Below are 27047 nucleotides of genomic sequence, written 5' to 3' on the forward strand. Positions count from 1 at the left end.
ATTTGGGATTTTTCGAAAAACGATGGAACTCCCCACGACGGATTAGAAAAGAGGAAGAGGATGAAAGGTCTGTTTTTTTAGGGTTAAAAATATATTTATAAGTTGGGTTTATTCTTCAACCACAAGCTTGAAAAAGTTTATTAATCAGATTAGATTTGGCAAACAGTTCGTGTCGTGTACTTTCGTGTACTGAACCCTAAACCCGAACCCGAACTGTTTGGGTTTCGTGTACCAATTCTGGAAAACGTACACGAACCGAATTATTTCGTGTCAACACGAACCGTACATGTTAAGTACACGAAAATTTCGTGTACCTTCCTTGTATCACAAATAGTCCGGATGAAATATACACGAAATACACATTTGTACACGAAAGTACACGAATTTCACAATAAATTTATTATTTTTACAATTTTTCTGTGACAAACAATAGATTAGACATATAATAAATTCATAAGATAACAAAACTGAAATTGATTAAAGAATATATATAAATAAGTATAATATATTTTTTTAATTTATATTTATTTATTTAGTTCGTGTACTTTCGTGTCGTTCGTGTACTTATATTAAAAACCGAACCCGACACTAATAGTAACGTGTACTTTTCGTGTTCGTGTACTTTCGTGTTCGTGTACCGAATATTGAAAACCAAACCCAAATTTTTCGTGTCGTGTACCGAATTGCCAGGTCCAAATCAGATATAGACAGGGGTAAGTTAGTAAAAGGTGATTCAGTGTTAAGAGGAAGGTGGTGATTAGTTTGGATCGCATAGACATTGGTGCTAGTGAATCTTAAATTAGTTGTTTCTGCTTTTTCTTAAAAGCTGCGTTTGCTGTAAATTCATAAAGGCGTTATGAATTTGCTGTACAGTACTAGTACTGATATAATTGGACCAATATTTGATTAACTAAAACAAATAGGAGAACTAATCGGAGATTATTTAATGTAATGACGGTGAGGTGGTTCCTTGTAAGATGGGGCCATTCCAGTGGGTCCAGGCGTCCAACGGTGGCTCCATTAAGGTTCATATTCACATGTGTGGTTTGGACACAGTTAAGGTTGCAGCCATTGAAATTTAAATTCACACCTTAAATCATCTCAGAGCACTCTGTAAGTGTAGGCTGTAGGTGCTGCTCACCCCGAACGTATGATCGAATTTATGATGAGATTCAAATGGCCAACCATATAATCTATAAAAATAAAAATATTTATGATCTGCCGATTTGATTTGCTTTCACCAACAAAAAAGGACATGTCGATATCTGATCATAAATGCAAAAACATCAACCATACCCCTAAAATATTGAATAGCCATACTTAATGCCTTGTCAGGTGTGGTTGGATGTATAGGCTTCCGTGTGTCGTTCATTGTTTTCTAATAACCATGTTCGCAGAGTTGCAGTAATCTGACCATGTCAGAAATTGGTATTTACCGAACTAGTGAAATTGACAATTAAGAAAGCTTAGTTGCTAGTTTCAAAAAAAGAAAAAAAGAAAAAAGAAAGCTTAGTTGCTGATCGCGCGTTATGTAGATAGTAAGGTTGAGTGGATGCGGGTTCGGTGCGGTTTTTGGATAAAATCGGATCGGTTCGGTTTTCTCCCGGATCGGTTCCTAGCTATAACCGGAACCGAATATTCGGATTCGGGTTCGGTTTTTAAATTTTTGATTTCGATTTCGGTTCAATTTTATACGATACGGTTTTTAACGGTTTTGGTTTCAGATTTATTCGGATTTTTGCTCAGCCCTAGTAGAAAGCATAGTTGCTGGTCCCTTGCGCTCCTACTTGATGTGAGCAGCAACGGAAGAGAACATAATTGCATAGCTGCCTCAGAAAAATTTAAATGCCAATTTAGGACTTAAAGTTATTTTATCCTTTTATTTATCTCATAAATTATTATTTAAATACATATTTTTCTAATTTAAAGTCAATAATCACCCGCCGTGATCTAAACTCAAAAATTCTCCCCAACATGCTCATTGTTTAAACTTAACATATGGTCTAGAACTTTAGGCCAAAATGACAACTTGTGGGTTTCGGGTAATTGACTAATCATTGAACAAAGAGGATGATGAATCAATAATTTCCCATCAAATGACAATTGACAAGGAGGCAAGCTCTAGCTTTAGTGTGTGTGGAGCTAGGAGCCCATAGCTTTTGCTTCTTTCATTTTTAAAAAGTTTGTGCGAATCATTTTTGTCCTTTACTACTGCACCCTATATGCATAATTGCTTCCACTTGGTTTCATTAACCCTATCCTTAATCACTGCCGCAATCATGTTTAGTACTCCTCGTTTCGAATAATTAGGGAGCTTCATGGGTTATTAAACAATTAATTTCAACAGTGTAAAAGCCTAAAAGGAATGAAAGGGACATAGCACAAAAAGATGTAGCAGCCTAGCGTTTAATTCCAAAAGCAAGTAGTACAAAGTGCAAACTAATGCACAATATTGAACTTTTGAATTTACATTATTCATTTATTTTTTTAATTTATATGTAAAAAGGCATCTCTGCGAAGCAGCATCCAAAGTTTCACTTGACCTCGCTACCTGCACAAGAGACATTCACAAAACGTTATTGCCGAATTTAATCATCCATTCGGATTTGACTTGATATGCATGGACACCAGAATATCATGCTTTTTCACCTTCTTTTTGGAACATTTCCTTGGGTTCTATCTACCATTTTGACATTTTGTTGCTCTCTAAAGTATACTAACCAATTGTAGCACCCATCATTCATTCATTATCCGTTTTTTTCATGAAGGTAACTTTAAACATTTATCACATTGCTCATTGTTATTCGCAGATTTGTGTTTACAAGAAACAATACTTTATGTATTCGATAATTTAAGATTCGAGCATGTGTTAAGAGATAATATCATTTCCATGACGACACTGTGACGCTAATCCTCTCTCATTCATCCCTGTAGTCTAAAAAGGAAAGTGATTCATATAAAATGGGACGGAAGCACTTGATATCAACAAATATTATGTAATTATGAAATTTCTTCAGAAATAGGTCTTTATTTTCGTCAAATAAGAGGAGCCAAACATGCTCACGGACTTGACCCTTTTGAGCTTGCTAATTCAATTCAGGACAGTTAATTTTAACAACTACTTCCCAAGCCAGAGAGATTACAACAGAGTGGTGGAACATAACAATCCGAACCTAAAATTACCAGTTCAAAAATCATCTTGAAAAATCAGATATAAAATTTTATAAAACTAATAAACATAATAGATATCAACAAAAATTTCAGGGTACGCCAGGGATCCTCTCCGCTCCTTTCCGGAAACATACCAGTAGTAGTCGTGGTAGTGGTGGTGGAAGACGCCGCGGAGGAGGCCGTATCGACTCCGGGCCAAGAGCGGCAGGTGCAATGCTTGCCTTGAGCAATGGTCGGGTACAGAGTTTTGAGGTGCTTGCCGCATCCACCCCAGGTGGTCTTGCCACATTGCTTGCAATCCACTTTGTAACACATACTTAATAATGATAATTCCAACGACTATTCTTTAATTCTTTGTGTTTTTAGGCCTTTGGTGTTACATTTTGTCTTGGGTTTGGAACCTAGTTTTATAGCAGCTTCTGACGCGCATTGTGACGATCGTCTTAGTTCAATGTTTGAGAAAACTTCAATGTTAACGCTTTCATTGGTACTTATCCAAGAGTTGAGAAATTATACCAACAACGTGGCTTACTCATCTTATCATCATTTCGGTTTTATATATGCTCCTTAAACTTTGGGACTTCCGCAAACTTACTACGCTTAACTCGGGCACACAACATTGAAAAATTACAATCGTTACATCGAATTTGCTTTTTTCTTGCTAATTGAATGATATTGAATTTGTTATAGTTGTAGATGTTGTCTTATAGACTTTTATATGTACTTAGCAATGCTATGTTTTTTTAACAAAATGTATTATATGATGTGGTGCAAATGTGCAATGATGCGTTGGACATTGTATATCTATATTGATATCGTGTCGGCTTTTAAATTTGTTATCATATAATTTAATCGATATTGATCATTTTTATAAAATTTATGTATATTAAAAGTTCGAAGCCGGGAAGATTATTTGGAGTATAAAGTTATGATTAACAACAATTTAAGGCGTGCTTATTAAAAAACACAATTTATAATATTATGATGCATCTGAAGTAACGAATCAGCTCATTTGCCTCTTAACTACATATTTGACTGCAGAAAATACCTGCAAAGTATTTTAATTTTTTTTTTGCTAAATCAAAGTATTTTAATTTTTAGTGTCGTCAACAATGAAATTGTGATCACAATTGTATCAAATAAAGTTTACTGATTCGTAGATTCCATTTTGCAGCAAGTTGCTATTTTTTCACTCAGGGACCATGCAATGCGGAAAGCTACTTCCATTTTGTTGTGGAAAGACTGGAAGATCAAATTTGCAAGAGGGATCTGTCATGTACTCTCTAACAGCGCATTGCCTACAAAGCCATCAACCTCTTACAGACTATTAGTTAAAAGCAACAACTGTAGCATACTCTAATTCTTGAAATCCTTATCACTGGCAACAACAAAAAGTTGAACAAGAACCTACTATAAGTCTGGACATCCTTATCATTAGCAACAGCATAAACTCCCAACTTAAACAAGAACCTAGTAACTGCACTAAAATCATGGCTATAGCAGCAAGAAGCAGAAGCCCTTGCATTATACATTAAAATTCACTCACAAGTTCTGATTGAAGAATAAAACAGGTTCAGAAACAATCTTCCACGAGATATTCCTTGGTAACATAGCCTCATAAGGCTTTGTAATTTGCCTTGTCTTACAGCACTAATATTTCAAGAAAGATATCAATCAAGAGGCCTTGTCATTTGCCTTGTCCGCTGGTGGATCTAATGCAGCCTTTTTCATTGGACTAGAATCTGTTGATTCTGAGTGCATTACGACTCTCTTGACTCCTCTTCCCACCACACCAAGATGGGTTACTTCTGCAGCTCCATTTGTGTGAGCTGTGGAAATAGTGGGGGACTCCAAATTACCAGAGGTAGCAGCACCAAACCGCGAGGAGCTTACTCCAGCAGAAGAAGCACCCTTTTCCATGCCTTTCGCCTGAGCAGCTAATATTGCCATCAAATCTGGGAGTACAGGTGCCGGAGGATTTGAGGCAAGCAGCTGCATATCTTCAAGCTGTAATCAAACTATAACAGTTAGTGGACGGAATGCACCCAAGATAACAAACCACCAAGCTACACTATCATATTGCCTAGAAGCACTTGCCTTTTTTTCCAGATCACCTAATAGGCTGGTAAGCGTTTCTATTTCTTTTTCTTTATCTGCAGCAGATTCAAGAGGAACGCTAGAAGAGATCTCAACACTCTGATTTGATACAGGAGAATTTAAAGCTGATGGATTCTGTGCTTCATCCATTAGACGCTTAATTCTGGAATTGCAAATTGAAATAGCCTTTTGGCAATATGGGATTGCTTCCTGAGTTTTGTCGCCAATTTCCAAGCACAGACTTATTCTGAAATTTCTGAATCCTGTTAAGGCATAGCACTTAAAACCAGAAAACGACTGCTCCCTGTTAGAGGTAATGATTTTTACTATTGTGGTTGATTTTTTTAGTAAAAACTAAAGAGCATGAACTCCAAGCATGCTAATCACTACTCTTTCAATATTTTTTATTCAAAAAAGAAAATTTTAAAAATAATACTTTTAACTATGCGGTCGAAGCACTTTAAACTGCCTGCCAAGAAGTTAAGTGACTATCATTTCTAGACAGAGGGAGGATTACATATTCTGGAACAGATTTGTGTATAATAATAGCACCGCTACTAAACTAATGCTAAGAATTCATCTGAAGTTGGGATTTTCCATCAAGACTTCAATTTCAAAATATGTCTTCGGAGTAAATTTTTACTATAAAACTTAGAGACATAAGCAATAGAGGCAACAAAGCAACAGAATCAGATTCAGTCTCACAATATCAAAGGATACAGTGAAGCAATCTGTCGACTATCTGGCTCAGCCAAGCGTTCTAACATTGACAAAGCTTTCAAATAATCGCTAGTGGAAGCTTCAATATCCTCTGCACAAGAAAAGTAATAGCCATGCAGCTAAGAATCTTACTAAAATCAAATTAAAATGTTAGCACACATGTAGTGATGTAAATGTAACTTTCAAAACTATATTGTCTCTTTCAACAGACCTCTTTCCAAAGACACCTCAGCCAAAGCCGACAGTATATCAACCTTTTCCATTGTGTCAACAGAGTCTTTTTCAGCAATTGCCCTGGCTATATCCAGCATTTTCCATGCCAAATCCAAGTCAGACTCATCTTCATCTGCTTCACCGAGGTCCTCTGTATCACTACCGTTGTCATCCTCACACTCATCTTTTCCAGCATCATCTGTTTCCCAGAAGGAAATTTAAACAATGAAGGGGGTAGGAGGGGTATGTAAGCATATATGCTGTTCATATTTTATATTTACCCATTCCGTAAGTGAACAAACAAAGCAAAATGTCAAGTACATAAATAAGCAAACAAAATGTATGACATAAAATAGTGCATAGAGACAACTGGTTATCTCACTCGCACCATCAATTCAACTAATAAATTGGAATAAAATTTCACAGGTCTCTTCAAGTAAAAATCTCCTTTCAACTTCATGTAAATATAGGAGTGAAAAGTGACTGCATACTCGCAACTTTAGCTAACTGACCAAATATACATACACAATACAACACTCGCTTCAGCTGAATTTGATCATTTTCATGCTGTGAAATAGTGGTAGACTTGATAGTAACCACTCAGAAAGAGGATCCTAAATACATTATATAACATCCACGGGGATTTCTGCAAGGTGTTTGTTTTTAACTGATTTCAAAAAAATATAAGCACTTATTTCAGGAATAAGTACAGTTTCCATTATTCCTGAAAAATATTTGCTTATTATGTGTTTTGGCAAATTTTCATCTGCTAGAAAACCGGTGGTATGATATCTCTTCAGTTCCCATCCCTTGAATAATCTGATGACGAATTTCTAATGGTGAAGATAAGAGTTTACATGCATGGTCTTCAGATAAAAGGGTCCTTAAGTGACTTCTTGACACATTTTGTCATTAACAAGGCACAAGAAATTTATACAGATTTTCCCAGTACAAACTGCTGTTAAAGATGACCAGAAATCAGTGAGACCTCGAATATTTAAAATTCTGCATGGGAACAGTGGAGCACAGAATGCTAATGAGCTAACAAAGTGAGAATCAATAACATAAAATCTCAAACGGTAACACTCACCTTCATTGAGCACCTCATCCTGATGGGTTGAACTCCCATTTTTGCTGGCATCAACTACAACAGATGTTGCAGAAGATTCAACACTCTTTACACTCCTTAGAGATCCATCCTTGTCATCAGAATTTTCATAAGGTTTCTCTTTTTTTGGCACAGCACCTAGGACATCAGCCTCATCCTGGGCTTTATATAGCAGTGCACGACCATACTTGAAGTAAGCATTGACACATTCAGGAGAAAGTTCTCCATAATGTGAAGCTCTGGAAGTATTATATACCAAGACCAATAAAATTTGTATCAAAAAATTATTGGAAGAAAATATAGGATTATCAGAAACATTCATGCTCATACATAAAGAGAAAGCAGTGCTGAAAATAAGATACATGGAACCACTATAACAACACATGGTAAAAAAAATTTAATGCAAAGTATGACTACTACCAAATTATAGGAAATTTGTACGGACATACAATTGTGAACCTTCTATTAATCATAGAAATTGATAAATTTAGAATAAAAACTGTAACAACTCTTACGAGAAAGTCAATTCCAGGATATTTACTAGAACATGAAACAGTATATATGGAACCCGCCATAGTCCAAATTCTAAAAATGACAATCCGGTGAAAAGAAAATACCGATTTTTGGGAATTTTGAGGGGATGAGAATTCTAAGCTTGTGGCTAGGTTATCAACATATTCTTAACACTATATAATCTGGTTTACAAGTATAAAATCCCAATACATTTCTATCTCTCAGTAACATTAACATTAATCAGCACATAAATTCGAAAACTCTAAAATGTAAATACGAACCAGCCACAGAAACCGAAATTAAGTAGCAACAACCAGAGAATTAAAAACACAGCAACACAACAAAAATGTTCACATCACAGCCGAAAGTCGACAAGCAAATAAAACCGTAAAACCCTAATTGAAAAGAGAAGAGGGACCTGATTTCTAGGGCACGGCTATAACAATCAGAGGCTTCAGCATAATCCTGGTCCTTAGAAGCTTTGTCACCTTTCTCCATCAGCTCATCAGCTTGCTTCAAGGAATTGAGATTCTCGGGGTCCGAGCTTTCGGCGACGGGCTGCTTGGTGGTGTTGCAAGTGGACTCAGTGCCGCCAACGGCGTTGGATTCGATGGTTGCCTCTACGGAACCAGCTTGGGTTTCCACGGGATCCAAGGGGGCTAGGGCTTCTAATTCGGCGAGTTCGTGGGCAATTTCGTCGGCCATTTTTTGGGTGGGAAATGGAGTATGAATTACGAATATGAAAGCCCTTGGGAATTTGGGATTGTGGTGCGTGTGAGGTCTGGGGGATTTTGCCCGTTTTTAAACCCCTAGCGGAAAATTGGAAGCTTTTAATTATAATTTTTGGGAAATTCTGGTATTGGGGTGTACATCTAAAGAGTACATTATCCATAAAAATAATCTGAGGTCGATTATATATAAATTACTCCTATGTCAATCAGAAAATTTTGAAGAGTTTAAAAGTCTTTTGAGAAGATGATTCAATTATTTATTGTGACGGTGAAATATATATTGATATGACTTGTTTTGAAATTTTTTCTAAATAAAATTTTAAATATTAAATTTTTTATTTATTAAAAAATTCAAATAATTAATAAAAGAGTAAATCACACTTTGCACCGCTATCTTAGGGTCGTTTTGCAATTTGGTCTCATTGTTTAAAATTTTGCAGGTGGCACTCATAAGTTTTTAATCTACAACGTTTTGCACCGACTTAACATTTTCCATCCAAACCACTAGGGCTGTTATTCGGTCCGGGCGAGCCGAGTTTCGAGCCGGGCATAATTCGAGCCGAGTTTTATTTAGTCGAGACGAGCCGGCTCGTTTAAGAAAACGAGCCTAAACCTTTGCCCGAACTCGACTCGTTTATTTTCACGAGTCGAGTCGAGCTGACTCGTTTAGTTAAACGAGCCGAGTTTAACGAGTCGGGCGAGCCGGCTCGTTTAATTTAACACTAAATCGAGCCTAAAATGCTACCCGAATCCGACTCGTTAATTTTCACGAGTTGAGCCGAGCCAGCTCGTTTAACAAAACGAGCCAAAACCTCTGCCCCAACTCGAGCTCGATTAACTAAACGAGCCGAGCCGAGCCCATCAAAACGAGTTCGAGCCGGGCGAGCTCGCGAGCTGCCCGGATCGGATTACAGCACTACAAACCACCAACTTAAATTACATCTTAAAGTAGATTAAAAGCTATTTCATGAAACATATTTTTTTTTTCAATTGATACAATATTACTCCCTCCGTCCCACCAGGTTCTTTACGTTACTTTTTGGCACGCATTTGAAGACCCCTATAAAGTATGGTTTCATAATGCTTTTTTTTTTTTTGAAAAAAATCCTGAAAAAAAGTTTGACGTTTAATCTTTTATTAAAAAAACATTATTGAACTATACTTTATAAGAGTCAAACTTTGGTCAATTTGACCGGCACAAAATCAAACGTGACAATTGAAATAGGACGGAAGGAGTATTACATAGGAGTTTTCAAATACGTATGGAACTTATAAAAAATGTTAAAATTCAAAAAGACGGAGAGAGTATATTATATTACTTCAATCATTATAGGTCAATATACCGAAGAGTTTTTGGTAGCTTGATAATTTTTAATGAAATAAAAATTCAATAAATAAATTTGATAAGATATTTTATGTTAATTCGATATTATTAGAGAAATTTTTAATGCCTCGGAAATTTTTAGGACAGAGCGAGTGCGAGAGGGAATCAGCTTGCATTTTCCAAGTCTCGCTCTGAAGTAACTCGTCGACTGTAGCGAAAGCGTGCACGGTAATATAACCGCACAACTCCATAAGCCGAAATCAGCACAAACACAAGCAAAAACTGAACCGGTCCAGCACACTTAACATAATTTGTGTGGATGGCTTTGACCATGGCTTCCCACATCGTCGGAATCAATAAACTCCGGCCGCCGTCTTTTTTCCACTCCTCTTACTCATCTCTCCACCTCACTAAACCTCCCCCCCTCTTTCATTTCCCTTCTTCTACCAAAACCTTTAGAATTTTCTGCCAAACAGACCCTAATCAGAACAACGACTCTTCCACTCCACAGGTCTCTCATCAATTACTTTTATGCAATTTTAAGTTTTTAACTTCAAATTCAGAGTAATCGTAATCTAAAAACATTAGTTCTAGTTTTTGTTAATTACTGATCTTGTTAAAGTTGTTAATATAGGATGAGTTGGCTGTAGAGGTGAGTGAGGACAAGGATGATAAGAATAGCAGCAATGAGTCGGCTTCGACTAGTGGATTTGAATTCCCTCAATACCCAACCAAGACTTTCAATACAGGATTAGCATTTGTTTCTGTTGTTGCAGCTGTTGGACTTTTCTTATCCGGTCGATTAGACTTGGGCGTTTCTTTGAAGGACATCTCGGCCGTTGCATTACCATATGAACAGGTATTCTAATGTAGTGTATAAAGGATCTTGTGGTGTGTGTTTCGTTGATTACGTTTTAATTTTAGGTGAAACATAAGTTGTTTATGTGTATCATAAGAGGAATTTGATCAACATTGTGACCTAAAGGCTAATATGCTAGTTAAGGCTCATAGTTCTTGCACTATATGCAATATACTATTTGACATTTGTAATTACATATTTGGAGTGGTAATGGTTATATTATAGAATAAAGACCGAACTCTTTTAGTTAGCTATGTGTGGCGAACTGATTCAGAAAATACACAATTTTATGCTGAAACAGTACATAGGAACATTTAAATTTAAAAAAAAACGCATTACGCATAGCATATTTCTCCTATTTTGATAAAAGCGGAGGTGTTTACATTCAGCCTAGTGCCTAGGCATCGCATAGTCCAATTTTAGATCAATAATATACATGTGTGTGATAACGTCATATTTAAACGTGAGTCCATCCTGAATTCAAAAGGCCGTTATTGATTTTAGCGGTTACATTTATCTTCCAATATGGTTCCATGGTCTATACATTGTCATTTTTTTCATTGGCGACTTTCTGTTCAACTAGTATACCCTGTGCTTGGAGGTCTGTATACCAACATTTCTATGAACTCTAATCATTTTGTGACTTTTTTTGGTGTTCTGTACAGGCTCTCTCGAATGGGAAGCCCACTGTTGTAGAATTTTATGCAGATTGGTGTGAAGTTTGTCGGGAACTAGCTCCAGATGTTTACAAAGTTGAGCAGCAGTACAAGTAATATTTTCTGAGCTTATGCCTTGCATGATAAGTATATAATATTATAACTTATGCAACTCAAGTTATTTCCTAATTTGAAGGTTCGACACCCCAAAATCATGTTCAACCTATCACACAGAAATTTTATTATTTAGAGAATTTATTTCTAATAGTCACCTCAACACATCATAGTATATAATTTTTTGTTTTTCTTGCTAAGTTATCATAGTATATACTAAGAGACTGTCCGTGATAATTTAGGGATCGGGTGAATTTTGTTATGCTAAATGTGGATAACACAAAATGGGAGCAAGAGCTTGATGAATTTGGCGTGGAGGGTATCCCACATTTTGCATTCCTGGACAAAAAGGGTAACGAGGAGGGTAATGTTGTAGGCAGGCTGCCAACTAAGTACCTTCTCGAGAATGTTGATGCCCTAGCCCAAGGAAAAGAATCAATCCCTCATGCTCGTGTGGTGGGACAATACTCGAGTGCTGAAGGAAGAAAGGTGCATCAAGTATCTGATCCAAGAAGTCATGGTTAGGCATCATTACACAAACTAAGAGAACATACTATAGGTTTCTTAAAATTTTACTGTTCTCTTTTGGATGCATTTGTAAAGGAATGTTGTGTATCAATATATGTATTCATGGTCTTCATTTGATAGTTGGCCTGCACCGAATACTATACAGTATACAAGGACCAAGTCACCGCTCTGATTAATTAACTAGATCTTGATCCTAACTGGAGAACATTGCCATAGTAAAGATTCCCAGGGGAAGTAAACAATATATCAGTAGGAAATCAACTCTCTTATACAGAGATAACATCCCCATTTTGTGATGGAAATGTCTTCTCTCCATACTAGCAAAAAGAATAAGAAACAGCATCACTTGAAATAATATTCACTGTCAAATCTGTTGCAAACAGGTAACTGACAATCGTAATTGATATCTATAATATTCACAACTAACCATATACCATCACCGAACAATATTACGCAGCAAGCTATTGGTTGAAGGCGAGCTCTGTTCACTTGACCAAGGATCCCGCACAGATATTGGGGAGCTATCACTCACCTCTTTCATCGGAGTGAGGCAATCTAAAGGCCTGTGGGGGACAACTACCCTTCTACTTCCAACACCTAGTTTCTTTACTGTCGCACCACCTAATGACTTCTCACTTCCATCGAAAGGAGATGAACAGGAGGATGCTACTGATGAAGCCATGCCCATATTCTCGTCCAACGGAGCCCAAGCACCAAGTCTGATCTGCTCTAACTCTTGTGCAACTTCCACCATAGAGGGTCTCATGTCCCTATGAAAAGCAAGACATCTAAAAGCCAACTCAGCAACCTTGTGAATGGATGAAAGTGTCCAGGCATCTCTATTTGGCTCTAGTAAAGGGTCTATTATTTCATCTACACGGCCCTTTCCGATCCTGTCAATAGCTAGTGCAGCTAAATTAATATCGGTCGCAGATCGAGAGAAATCAACAACTTTCAAAGCAGTCACAATTTCTACAAGAACCACCCCAAAGCTGTAAACATCGCTTTTATCAGAAAGATGGAAGTTTTGATGGTACTGAGGATCAACATAGCCAGGTGTCCCTTGAGGAGCTGTTGAAACGTGAGAATTATCTGTCATGCCCAGTCTGGAAAGACCAAAATCTGCTACCTTTGAGTTAAAGTTTACATCTAACAGTATATTACTAGATTTGATGTCTCTGTGGTATATAGGGGGATGTGTGGCTGTGTGGAGATGAGCAATTGCGAGTGCTGTCTCAGTTGCAATGGTGAGGCGTACTGTCCATGGAAGGACATGGCCCCTTTCTCTTTGTAGATGCTGAGCCAAAGTTCCATTTGGCATGAATTCATATACAAGAATCTGTTCACCATTCTCAATACAGCAACCTAAAAGACGAACTAGATTCTGATGGCTCACAGAGGACAGGAGCTTTATCTCATTCATGATCTGTTCAATGCCATCGGTATCTTGATGTCTTAGTTTCTTAATGGCTACCCACTCATCATTATGGAGCTTTCCAGCATAAACTGTACCATATGCCCCAGTGCCTAGTCTTTGTTTCTCAGAAAATCCATTTGTAGCTCTCTCAATATCCTTGTAGGAAAATAGGGGAACAGTAGAGCTGCGTGCTTCACTAAGAAGGCGGTTTGCACTTATTTTGTATTTCCGAGAAGTTGAGCGTCTTCGCACACAGTAACAGATAAAAGCCAGAGCAGCAATTAAACAAGCTCCAGCAGCAGCAACTGAAACAATAATAAAGATAAAACTTACAAATCTCTAAAACCTATCTAATAACAATATCTGACTTCTTTAAATGATATGATATACGCTAATATTGAATCTACAGGAATCTAAAAAAAAAGGAGAAGAGCTCAAAAGGATCATTATAATGCACATAACTTAAATCATTCTCACTAGTGATATGCAGTCTACAACTTCACCAATATGGTATAACTACTCAGGTGAAGGGATCACGAGATAAATCATCCGTCTTATATATCTAAACAGTAGTTGCAACGAGGAAGCATTGTCATGAAGATTGATGCTTTCTGAAACTGACAGTATCTAAAAATTATGCATTACTAGACCTGATGAACAAGAAAACGAAAAAAAACAGTCGAGCTATAGAATTGTAGCTAGCTCAGAATAAATAATTTGTCCATGTTTGTAGAGGTGAATGATAGAAATTTAGTAAGCACTGAAAAACGAAATATATGTCCTGTATATACTTTTCATAAGGGGTTTCTTTACCTGCAGCTAAAATTCCAGCCCTCTTAGTTCCACCACATCTACCAGATATGTATCTTGAAGCATTGCAGTCAGAAACTGAGACAACTGAAATGAAGAAAAGAATAAAATTCACCAAGTGTTAGCATCACAAATAATATTTCTGAGGCTACTCAAGCAAAAGTATGTAAAAGATGACAGTGTATCAATTAGAAATAAGTTATCAGCACATGAATTTTTACACGTCTTCATTTTGGATATTATAAGATGAATTTTAAGGACTCTCATTCGTGGTAATTACCAATATGTCAATTGTGGACATAATCACTACAATTTCTCCAATGAATTTTAAGGCTTTCATTCGTGGTAATTACCAATATGCCTAACTCCTAAGGAACCTGTCTTTAATTGGAAATTGGCAATGAGGGAAAGGCACAATTGACAGCTTACTTTCCTATACTTTGTGGTCCTGGAATGAATTTCTTAATATATAATTTGCTTACTACTATGAAACTAAATGTTGTAAGCAATGCATTAGCAACCCAATTGAGAATTTTAGAGTGTTTCTGGTTAATGTGTACATCAAACTCTAAGGATCACTTATTAAAAAACACTTCATATGAGATTGATTACCCTAAACTATCTAGCCGAACATATTGCAATCCCTCTGGCTCATCCTTGTTAGAAACTAAAACCTTACAACATAGCATGTGCTCCCTTGACATTTCTGGATTAGAATTAATGGCTCCAAGGATTTGACTGTCATATTAGAAACTTGAAATTTTAATCATCAAAGACAAGTATTCAACTCCATGTACAACAGAAGAAATATGTAGGAAACTTCTTTAATCATTTTCCACTGTACAAGGAGATGTCATTTTCTAAACACAAATAGACCAATAAATACTCACCATTCACAAGAAAATACAGTTGACATAGAGGAATTTTCATTGAGAAACAAATTCTATTATACACTCTCCTAACACAAAATTTTCTACACCAATGATTCACAGTACTTGGAAACATGTGGTCAAGAAGTAGTGTAAATACCGGCAAGAATTTCATTTAAATATATTCCAATCTGTTTACAGACTTTTCTCGAAGCAATGTGCATATGCAGTAGACCAAGTCCAACTGAATCCCAATTTATAACTAAGGATAATGTGTAAAGACTTTTCTAGCATTTGTTGATAGAAGTTGTTCACAGTCAAATGCAGTTGCGTCAAATATATACAACTAAATTAACATAATGATGCAAAAATAGTAAATTCATTAAAAAACCAAATTAAAACCTGTAAATCCCGGCAGCAACAAACTAACCTTTCCGACAACCCTCTCCCTCACGGAAGCCATCCCCTTCAAACCCTGCATTGCATTGACACCGGAACCGCCTCTTTCCACCAGCAACCAACAATTGAGCACAATTAGCATTCACAGCGCACTTACACGGCCCTTCCAGCCACCACTCCAGCTCGACTACCTCGAACTCCAAAGCCAGTACAACTGACTCCGCACTATTATTTTCAGGCGAATTAATCAAAATTGATGTGAACAAAACCGAACAATCGCTCCCATTCAACTCATCAACAACACTCATATTCTTTCCTGTATAACAACTAACATCATCACTAGCTTTCGACTCGCAACTTTTTACAGACAAACGATTCTCAAACGACTCCGCCTGTATCAAACACCTGTTCACCGGCCGTTTACAGTTTCTGATCAGAAAATTGCTTCGGTTCGTCGGAGCGTAATTCCGGCTGATCAATTGTGCACTCTCCTCAATACTCCGGCTACAATTCGCCGGAAAACGAAGAACTATACTCTCAGTCGTGACTTTCTTAACTTCAAAATCTCCGATGAGCATCCGTTTTTTAACCTCATCACACTTGAGCGGAATCTCACATTCATCCGAAAAGCCAAACGGATACTGAACAGTAATTCTACTATTATCATCACCGCAGTAGCGTTTACAGGTAGAATTCTGTGCATGAGCAGAGAAAAAGGCCGTGAAAACTGTGATTACAACCACGGCGATCTCCATGGCAGGACTGAAGAGAAATGGCGAGACGAGAGAGTTGAGCGGGCATTAAAAGCGGAAGAAGTTGGGAGATATGAAAAACAATAAATGATGGAGTGTGTAGATACAAGTAGGAGTGTGTTAATGAGAGGTCTGGTCTGTAAATAACAAGTGGGTGGTTTGTGTGATGAGAGACTATTACATTTAAAGCTTGACCAATACTGTTGTAAAGTGAGAGTGTGTGTTTAAATAGGAGACGCGAGAGGGGATCGATCAATCAGTGTTGTTGTAATAGAAAGCTAGAGTGATTGCAGGGCGGAAGATGTGTTATTTCTGTATAATTTTCTCGTGGTGGTGTCCTGCTTTTTCTAACACGCCAATTTTTGTGAGCCTCTGGTGGTTTAGAACTTTGGATGGGTTGGCTCGTTGCCCGTTTTAGTTGTTTGACCGTTTACTCCCTGCCCTTTTTTTTTGGTCTATGTCTTTGCCTCCTCCTGTACTCCACTTTCTGATTTTTTTATATCCATGTAATTTCTCTTGAGATAAATAGACTGGAATAAAAGAATTTGTTTAATATTTCAATATGAATTATGAGCTTTACAATTGATTCAATTGAGATTTTGAAAAAAATCTCATTTGTGAAATTCCGGTATATTTTATTAGGCTTCTAGAAAATGTGTCGAATCTTGATATATTCAATTAGAATTTTAAATTATGTTACAAAATCAGGTACATTCAATCATGATCTTGAATTTTACTTAAAAATAATTTCTATTGAAATTGTCTAAAATTTATTAAAAGCTGGTGTTATTCAAATGTAAATGATTTTTTTTTCTGAATTTTATAAGGGATTTTCTCATAACTGTCTAACCTCTTAAAAATTTTTACAAACAAAAATACGGCTGACAACTTCTACGACCTCATTTGCAATAACATTTTGCGGTAGTTGCAAATAAGAAATTAATTTGCAAATTTTGTAACAAATACGACTTGCAACCTTGTTTGCAACGCCATTTGCAACGATTGCAAATGAGAAATTTCATTTGCAATAGTGGCAAATTGATATTCAAATGAGTTTGCAGAAATTGCAAGTCGTATTTTTATAAATAATTTGAAAAAATTGTATTTAAAAAAAATAACTTGACAGAATTTTTGTAAATAATTTATAAAAAGTTGGTATATATAAAAATATTCTTTTATAAAATGATGAAATTTTTGGGATTATTCCGCGTATTTTAAATTTTTTGTTATTCAATCAAAATTCATGAAATTTTGAGGTATTGTGCTTAATTTCCAAAAAAAAATATTTATGCAATATTTTATCAAGAATGCACTAAGTCAAAATAATCAACAATCTATTTAAATTCATAAATTAAAAACAAGTCCATTAGAGTTCCCATGAGTTCTTAAATTTAGATACGATCTTTTTAGATTTTATAGATTGCGGAAAATTTCTACAAACACAAATCCACTAATAATCTTTTATAAAATCCTTCATTTTAAATTAATTTTAACTAGTATTCGAATAAGTTATCATAACTGGGGGAGATATCATTGTCTTAAAAAATCTGTTCGATAAATTATTCTTTTTAGAAATTTTTGTGAAAATACAGTTTAACCGTGAATATATAACTACATGTAACTTGCTAGTTTAAACTCTAAACCTTTTTCATACTCCCTCCGTCCCCTTTTAATGTCCCTTTTGAAATTTTTTTGGGATCTTTTTAAAAATACCCATCTGTAAAATTATTTTTTTTAAAATACTACCATCTTTTTCATTGTTTTTAAAAATACCTTTTCATAAATTTTTTTTTTCAAAAATACGATTTGCAACTTTTGCAACCTCATTTGCAACCTTGGGCGGCGCAGCCGTAAAAGTTGCAAATAAGGTTGCAAAAGTTGCAAATGAGTTTGCAAAAGTTGCAAATGAGGTTGCAAAAGTTGCAAATAAAAATGGAAAGTTGCAACTGTTGCAACTGCAATTGCAACTAGTTCAACTGAAAACTGTAAGTTGCAAATGAGGTTGCAAAAGTTGCAAATGAGGTTGCAACTGCAGTTGCAACTTCATTTGCAACCTCAGTTGCAACTAAATGCAACTGAAAACTATATATAGTTGTAAATGAGGTTGCAAAAGTTGCAAATGAGGTTGCAACTGCAGTTGCAACTTTTGCAACCTCAGTTGCAACTAAATGCAACTGAAAACTGTAAGTAACAACAGATGTATGGTGTGCCTCTGGCGGGGCCATTAGATTACAATAGAATCAACTGAATGCAACCATATGCAACTGAATACAACCATATGCAACCATATATGCAATTACAAATCCTGATTTCAAGTTCCAGTTTTCAAATGTCATTTTCGACCTCATTTTCTATATATATCGATTCCGAAAATGAGGTCGAAAATGACATTTGAAAACTGGAACTTGAAATCAGGTTGCAACACGGCTGGCGCCGCCTGTAGTTGCAAATGAGGTTGCAAAAGTTGCAAACAGGATTTTTGAAAAAAAAATTTTATGAAAAGGTATTCTTAAAAATAATTCTGGAAGGTAGTATTTTTGAAAACAATAAAAGAAAAGGTAGGTAGTTTTGTAGATTTCCCAAATTTTTTTTGTCCCAAATTACTTGTCCACTTCTCTTTTCAAATCAATTTTTTGTATGTTTTTTCAAAATGTAACAACTTCCGATGTTTGACTAGGATATATATATACACAACTCTATCTAATTCATTACATTTATTAGGTATATGTATGAAAACAATATATCCACCTAACATTTTTTTAAGATGCGTTATTTTTTCAAAAGGGACAAGTAAAAGGGGACGGAGGGAGTAATAAATTGTGCGATTTGGTCCCAATTTTAATAATTTTAATTTCAGTTTCGATTTTTGATCCGGTGTTCATGGAATTTTAACCGATTAATTCGAGAACACGAGTGAAGGGAGTCGAACCTAAAATTTAAAATTGTTGTTTTTATGAACTATGCCCCTTTGCAGCCCGTTGTAAGCTAGGGTTTCTAAAACCCTAATTCCATAAAACCCTCCGATTATATAAATTTTTATATTACATCGCTTCCAAGCTCAAGTTTTAGTTTGAAATCGATGGCGATGCGTGAAGAAGACAGCGATTCCGAAGCTCCCGAAGAATTTACAGTCGAGCAGGTACTCTCTCTCTCTCTCTCTCTCTCTCTCTCTCTCTCTCTCTCAATTCTGATTGACATGAAATTGCTCTTCAGAACTTGAACATTAAGAAGTAAAGATGATACAAATGATTTGCAGGGTATACATATAAATGAAGAGATTACAAAAGTTCAAAAAGAAAACAAGGCTAGGTATTGCTTCCCTCTTACTCAAACAATTAATTTAGTCTCTGTTTGGCTTGTTTCTATGATTGGTAACTGCTTATTTTTAAGTGACGTAAAGAAAATGGGAGATTCTTATAACCTCTGTATATGTGTGCGCGAGGAAAAGGCGTTTTTATGGTTGAGACGCAATTCACACTTGTGTAGAATATTTTGATGCCTTTACATGTACACACAGGACTTGAGGATTATATGCTTTTTTCAATGTGGAATTTAGAATGTTGAAAATTGTTTACCGCAACCAGTGTCGTATTCTTACTGATGAACTTCATTGGACATTATACAACTGGGGGGATTGGTTTGAGTTGTGGTAAACCTGATTATTTTACTAATTAAATCAATAATATGTTACATGATTGATCTAAATGGACTAAGTTGTGTAGAACCAGATAAATGAAAATTGAGTTTTGTGCTGGTCAGGGATATTATTAGTCAGTCATCCCGTGAGATGTGAGATCTTAGATTGCCTGCACTAGCAATCTATTATCGTTATTGTAGGCGATTGAGCGAAGTTTTTGTTAAAACCTTACAAGTCCAACTGGGCTTTTGAGTTTTATATAACTTGCGTGCCTATGATAGATTTCTGATTAACCAATTGAACACACTGCTTAGGTTTGATATACTTGTATGGTTAACAAGACTGTTGCTTAATGTTTACTTGAATGAAATGCTGTGAGAGATACATTCATATTGTTGGATAGCCATCAAGCAGATCTACGTTGTCTTTCATATTTTACAATATCACTGTACATACAGATAGGTGCTTATAAGTTAAGTTGATGATTTGGTTTTTTATTATATGTAATATAAGATGATGTCAATATGGGTCTATTCTGCCTCAAGGTTTCTGTTTCAGTGTCATAAAGGGAAATTTGAAAGTTTTCAGTTTACTGGAGAGCTTTTAGCACCACAACACTGAACAAGAATTGTGGGGCATGGTATATGGTTTCTTCATGCATATTTATCTCGGATGCAGTGGACTTAATGCTGCAACTTTTTAGTTGTGTTTTCTTGGTTTAAAGAATTTTTCTAGTTATTATATTTTGTGACATAAGCGAACACAGTAGCATTTAGGATAAATTTTTTTACGTGTTTATTACCTTGTTTACACCTGTTCACGTGTTTCTCTGTTCTGTTATGGATGGTGATCTGGGAGTGAGGAGATTGATTTATATGGGAGAGCTAGTCACACAAAAAGCAACGAAACATGTAATTAAATGTAGATGATTTTACCTTTTACTTTAAGGGGAAGTTGTTGATAAGTTTATAGAGGTCGAGTTCTCTATTTAAAATACAAATGATTCAGGTAATGGAAAACATAAAAATCTGAAGAAGAGGTTAGAGGCTGTTCTCCAAATACACCAAAAGAATCTGCCATACAATCAAATTCATTACAGTTCATGTAGCCATAATATCGTAATGTTTAGTCCTGTGACCACTTCAAAACTTTAATCTTAATTTAATGTGCTGATTATTAGTTTTTTCCTGATCAGCCAGGCGAGATAGTTTATGATCATTAATGACGTCATTTTCTTACAGATGCCTATAATGCACGCATTACAATTTTATTTCTGCTACTATTTATTATATTATCTTCCATGCTAGCACCTCTCAAGATTATGTTTCAGTTTCAAGTTAATACTGCATTAAACTTTCTCCAATTAATAAGACCAAAATAGTGTAAAGAATTACACTATTATAGTGTTAAAGTTAAACTATCCAGAAAGCCAACTGCAACCCTTTTAGGGGTCGTTTGGTTGATGGTGTTCTGGAATCAGGTATGATTTTTGTTCATTCCGAAAAAAATAAATTTAAATCCATACCCAAGGGGGTAGGTGAGGTATGAGAGAGGGATATGAGAAAGAACTTTATTTCTTTTGTTTTTTTAACTTTGTTTAAGCAATAAAATATAAATGTTTAATACAAAATTCAGTCAAAGATGCAGAAGTATATTATAATAATTATTTTATCAATATTTTTAATTAATTTAATTAATAACTTAATTTGCTTAAAATTTAATATTTGAATTCTAGCACTCAAGCAAACACATGATTTCAGATATGATACCTCAAACCCGATTACTCATTCCAACCGCATATCACTTCGCAAACCAAATGACCCCTTACTCCATAAATTACACTAAATAGAATCTTTTGTATATAACAAGACGTATACCTATAACCCTTTCTAAAGTAATTGTTTTGCTGGGATATAGTAGGATATAAATGGGACATAGAGTAAATAAAAAATTTTGTTAACAAATATGAGGGTATACTTTAAATTTTGAGAATGTCAAATATGGTGTAAATTTACATCAAATGAACATTTGACACCAAATTTAGTGTCAGTGTACTTAATTAAGTTTAGTGTAAACTATTTAGTGCTGGCTTGGAGATGCTCTTAGTTTTGCTGTGCTAGAAGATTCAGAGATCTTGACTGTTACTCCACTGTCTCACGAAATTAGTATTTCTCCGCCTTCCTCACCACAGTCTATTGAAATAAGAGTTCTTGGCGTTTCAAAGTGAGATATAACTTTTTAGAAGAATGTTCTTGTTTGAGAATTGGTTGTTTAATAATTATATTCTATTTCTTGTAAAGTTGTGATGGTTGAGATAGTTCATGAATAGTAATGAGGATAATATAGATCATATATATATATATCGCCTGATAAGGATATAGAAATGACTCGAATGAGGAGTTCTGTTTTGTGATAAACTGGTATATGATAATATGATATGAGCTAACTTGTCCATTGTAGGGTTGTCCGTGAAGGAAAGGAACGTCGCAGACAGTGGGCTCAAAAGCTGACACCAAGACCATCACGTCCAGATAAAAGCATTCAAAATGTAATAGAAATGCCTCAAGAGAGTGAAGATAATAAAGATATGCTTCCAGACAACATAGTGCAGGAACTTGCTGCTCAAGAGAAGTATGTCACGTTTTTTAAACTCCCTTCCATTCTTGATTTTATGTGCATGCATACACATTCCTGGTGCTCATTTGAGCACTTTCCGTCGCTTTTTTTTTTTTGCAGGAAAGTTTTTTTGTCAGACTCTGAGGAAGAGAATGCTGAGAAAAGACATACCTCAAGAAAGAAAAAACCAAAAAGCTCTGGGTAAAGATTCTTAGCTTTTACATGGCCAATTTTGATGATGTGCATTTCACTGAACTGTAATCGTTGTTTAACAGGTTCGGACCTGTAATTCTGAGTGACATACCGCCTCCTCTATGCTTACAGAATTCATTAGAATTCTTAAAGAAAAGGAAATCTCAGGTACCACGGTCCTATGCAGTTCTGAATAACTCTAGCCAAGCACTTCGCTTTATTTCAACAAAGTTGCTGAATAAGAAATAATATGATTGTAAAGTCAGCTTTGGCTGCTCTTGGCTAGGTCAGTATTATGCATGCAAATGTCGTAAAAGCAGCCATTAGACTCATTACTTGTTCACTTTTAAATTTTTTATCAACTGAACCGAATTTGCAATGTGTGTATTGTTGGTGCAAACTTCCTGTTGTGTGCCATTTCTTTTATGTGATATTAATGTAGATGTTGAACTATATTTGTTTAGTCCTTAAAGGGTTATCAAACTGACCTGTGTTATTGATAAATAGTAGCATGTTGCTTGTATCCTCTTGTGCGATTGGTGAATTTCTGTATACAAAATAGTGAACTCTGAAGTGTAAAGAAATTCCAGTGGATGGTTATTAATCTTTATAAGAATACTCCCTCCCTCCGTCTTGTCCTTTTTGAAAAAATATTTGTTCCTCTCACTTATTAAAATTATTTTTAAGTAGTTTTTTTTTAAAATGTTTTTGAAATTTATTTTTCAATATTTGACTGATATACATATTCTCACAGTGTAATTTAATTTAGCACAATTATCAAAAATAAATAAAAAGAACTAAACACTCAACTAATATATTTTTAAATTACGTATTTTTTTACAAAAATAACATTAAAAATGGGACGAAAAAAGTAGTAGTCACAATACTGATAAATAAATAGCAGTCACTCTAATGCAAAGATCTCACTTTCGTTGCACTTTTTTTTTTTTTTTTGCTAAATGACTTTCGTTACACTTTGAGTACATTGAGATAAATATATATCTACTTGCATTATGCTTTTTAATTAGAAAAAGACTATGTACTCTAAAATTTATTTTTAATTTTTTTTTCTTAATCTAGTTGATAATGTTATGATTGATTTCATTCTCACAATAATAATGAGACCCTGCATACACATAACCATCCAATTAAAATCAGCCATATGACAAAATTTGGGATAAATAGCTATCAGCCATATGACAAAATTTGGGATAAATAGCAATATAGCATTACACTTTTACCATATACTTATGCCCAGATTATTACGAGAACGTAGGGCATTACTGTTTTAGAAAGCGTGATTCCAACCAAGCTAGCTTGTATGAGCCGGAGATCATTAATATCTGTAATGATATGAAATTAAGAGAGAATGAAATAAAAATTATAGTGAACTTTCACGAATAAAGGAGAGAGAAAGTATGAGAAAATAATGAGTAGATATGAGTAAATTTATCATAGATATTATAAAGATTGTAAATAAATATGATGAATAAGTAAAATGAACCTTCATTTGTTAGAATGAAAAAATGATTGAAAGAATGAAAATTACAAACATTTTCTTCAATCACTTTCAATTTAGAGTTAAATTTCATTCCATTCTTTTTGTTCCATTCTATCCAAGTCAACTCAACATAAGTTTGTATATTCACGAATTGTACATGAATTACCTAATATACAACAGCTTAAAGTTGATGTATTCGTTGGATCTGGCGAGGATGGTGATTAGGACTCGTCAATGACAAGATTTTGGCACTTCTCCCAAAGCCATATTAGTCTCATGACTTTTATGTTGTATTTGGTTTGAGAGAATGAAATGAAATGAGTTGAGTAAAATTACTTGAAATTGATGAACATAAGAGGAAAATTTTGAAAAAAATATCAAGTGAGTGCAAAATTGCTATGATGAGATTTGAGAAGAATTTGGAGATGGGAGAGAATAGAACATTCCATCTCAAATTGGAAGTGTGATCTTTAGTACATGTTTAAGGAACAAACCGGAGGAAGGACTGAATTTTTTTAACTGTTCATAACATAATCTATTTTTCATTCAATTCCTTCACGAATCATTCACCACAACCAAACACAACATAAATACTTGTAGAATTATCCAACTTGATTTGGTTTTTTTTTTTTTTTTGTCAGCATCAACCCTCGACGAGATTATCTAACACCAACAACCAGTTCATATATTCACGACCAAGAAAATCATTTCTCATTTAATACGCCCTCTCATTCTTCACCATCTCTTCATTGAGTCATCATTGAGCCAGAAGTTTCTCCATCATCAAATAACCACCTAGAACCAACAGAGGTTACCTCATCACCAAGCCAGAATAAGTTCCTCGATCGAGTAACTATCTAAAACCAACAGAGGTTACCCCACAATGGGCCGGAGAAGGACACATTTCCTAAACTTAGGACTTTACCATTCTCATACAATTCTCACAGAAATATTCATAGTGACCAAGGATCTCACAACAAAAACAAAGGTAAATCCAGAACCATTCTCCGTTGGCTTCTATATCTTCATCTTTCGCTTCAGTGGTTTTCGAACATCTCTGACTCTCATATAACTCTTCCATGAACCACAATATTATCTGGGTCCAAACATATAAATCTACCAATAAAATCCCCAATAGACTTTGCAACCCTTTCCAACATAAACCTACTAGGTATTTCATGCAATTAAACCCAGAAATTAATTTCAGACAACAGACCTTTTGGGTGGTTCTTCAGTCTCCAACCGTTAACACAAAAGCGGTTAATTTTCAAAGGACCTGGGCAGTTATCAAGAACCTTTGACACATTCCTTTTGAAAAAATATTGAAACACAAAGAGTTTAGGATTAAGAACTTGAACATGCATAACTTTTACACCATTTACACGACGCCAAATTGAAGTTATAATATTCTTTACAAGGGAAGCATTGATTGTTTTGCAGTCAAAAATCGACCAACAATAATCCATTGCAGATTTATAGAACTGCCTATTCCATCTTTAAGGCACTGATTCTAAACCATCTGCTTCCTCATCATCTAAAGTAATGCTAGCATATTCATCTTCTACATTTGACAAAGTAGAACTTGAACTGGCTATGAAAATAGATGCACAAGAAGAAAAAGAAAAAAAATGCTTCTCAGAAAAGAAAGACCATTTTTTTCCCCACATTTTTTAAAAAACATGTATAAGGTCTCCTCATTTTCGAAACCTATTTCAACTGGTCTAATTATAAAAAATCAAATGATTAATCCTATTTTAAATTAAAATTTAAACATATATATAGTTCTACTTTTGATTCAAAACTTATCTCTAATTATTTTAAGAACATATTCTAATACAAACACACATACCATTCCAATATTAACACATCTCTAAAATAAACATATGTAAATAGAGTTAAGTTCCATGCAGGCCACATATTTATTATAGTACCGTAGACCACGTATGTTCTGCAACTATAAAATGACATAAAAACATTGTAAAATGTATGAAACTTGTTATTTTGTGAAATACATTCTATAAATATAATTATTTCATGAAAAATTTTGAAAATCATTTATGTTCGATAAGTAGAACACATATGTTTTGTAATATGTAAATATGTTCTGCAAACTTAACATGTTTTGCAGAATTATGTGTTTTTAACTAACTAATTTGTAGAATGTTTAGGATTGTCAAAATTTTTAACAAAATAATGATGTTTATAGAACATGATTTGCAAAATAACACATTTTGCAATGTTTTTATGTCATTTTATAGTTGCAGAACATACGTGGTCTACGGTACTACAGTAAATATGTGGACTACATGGAACTTTGTTCTAAGTAAATATATATCAAAATATTAAATTCATATAATATGATAACAAATTCTGAAAACAATAAGCTAGTATTACTTGATTAATAATGGTCAATAATTTATCACGGCATTAATTCTACAGGACAGAAAGTAGTGGCTAGTAGCCACCAACACTCGAATTCTTGTGAAAAATAACTAAAGAAAATTAACTAGACTCCACTACAAGAAAACATGGACCAACCATTTTCTATTCTTTCCATTAATAAGTAGTCAAGGAGACTTCATGATAAGCATGCAAGATCATCATTAGAACCATCATACTTGCCGACCATCGATGAAGTGATCGGATTAACCAACCGAAATTAGCTCCAGTCATTATGTATTGAACCATGGTAATTAACTCAGGCTCTCAGAGGTACAGACTCCATAGTAGGTGCACCATGAACAGAGTCGGGCAAATGTAGGGAAAAAGAGTTTAGGAGTAATGTCATGTGTCAGAAAATAGAGCAGGAGAAAAGGAGAC

At 35.0% G+C, this 27047-nt stretch overlaps 4 protein-coding genes and 1 long non-coding RNA gene across 5 annotated transcripts; 2 read left to right on the top strand and 3 right to left on the bottom strand.

The window, feature by feature from the left end:
* Positions 1 to 2377: 2377 nt before the first annotated feature.
* LOC108195394 (uncharacterized) lies at positions 2378 to 3551 on the bottom strand. Its single transcript, XR_001801505.2, has 2 exons — positions 3306 to 3551; positions 2378 to 2551 (listed from the first exon to the last, which is right to left on the bottom strand). It is a non-coding gene; the product is annotated as an uncharacterized LOC108195394 (long non-coding RNA).
* Positions 3552 to 4523: 972 nt separating this feature from the next.
* Positions 4524 to 8708, bottom strand: LOC108196881 (NASP-related protein sim3). The gene is made up of 6 exons (XM_017364360.2): positions 8241 to 8708; positions 7292 to 7548; positions 6200 to 6400; positions 5989 to 6079; positions 5269 to 5524; positions 4524 to 5178 (listed from the first exon to the last, which is right to left on the bottom strand). The coding sequence occupies exons 1-6, from the start codon at positions 8525 to 8527 to the stop codon at positions 4846 to 4848; spliced, it is 1425 nt and encodes a 474-aa protein (XP_017219849.1). The 5' UTR covers positions 8528 to 8708; the 3' UTR covers positions 4524 to 4845.
* Positions 8709 to 10022: 1314 nt separating this feature from the next.
* LOC108196364 (thioredoxin-like protein HCF164, chloroplastic) lies at positions 10023 to 12153 on the top strand. The gene is made up of 4 exons (XM_017363618.2): positions 10023 to 10388; positions 10512 to 10736; positions 11402 to 11505; positions 11749 to 12153. Exons 1-4 carry the CDS (start codon positions 10197 to 10199, stop codon positions 12029 to 12031), a joined length of 804 nt encoding a protein of 267 aa, XP_017219107.1. The 5' UTR covers positions 10023 to 10196; the 3' UTR covers positions 12032 to 12153.
* A 94-nt stretch (positions 12154 to 12247) lies between these two features.
* On the bottom strand, positions 12248 to 16599 carry LOC108196363 (wall-associated receptor kinase-like 14). Its single transcript, XM_017363617.2, has 3 exons — positions 15561 to 16599; positions 14265 to 14348; positions 12248 to 13756 (listed from the first exon to the last, which is right to left on the bottom strand). Exons 1-3 carry the CDS (start codon positions 16282 to 16284, stop codon positions 12471 to 12473), a joined length of 2094 nt encoding a protein of 697 aa, XP_017219106.1. The 5' UTR covers positions 16285 to 16599; the 3' UTR covers positions 12248 to 12470.
* A 2597-nt stretch (positions 16600 to 19196) lies between these two features.
* Positions 19197 to 23249, top strand: LOC108193738 (uncharacterized). Its single transcript, XM_017360547.2, has 5 exons — positions 19197 to 19420; positions 19538 to 19590; positions 22379 to 22549; positions 22655 to 22735; positions 22810 to 23249. Exons 1-5 carry the CDS (start codon positions 19361 to 19363, stop codon positions 22973 to 22975), a joined length of 531 nt encoding a protein of 176 aa, XP_017216036.1. The 5' UTR covers positions 19197 to 19360; the 3' UTR covers positions 22976 to 23249.
* The last annotated feature ends 3798 nt before the right edge of the window (positions 23250 to 27047 follow it).

This window comes from Daucus carota, chromosome 7, assembly GCF_001625215.2.
Source record: "Daucus carota subsp. sativus chromosome 7, DH1 v3.0, whole genome shotgun sequence".
Taxonomy (NCBI): Eukaryota; Viridiplantae; Streptophyta; class Magnoliopsida; order Apiales; family Apiaceae; genus Daucus; species Daucus carota.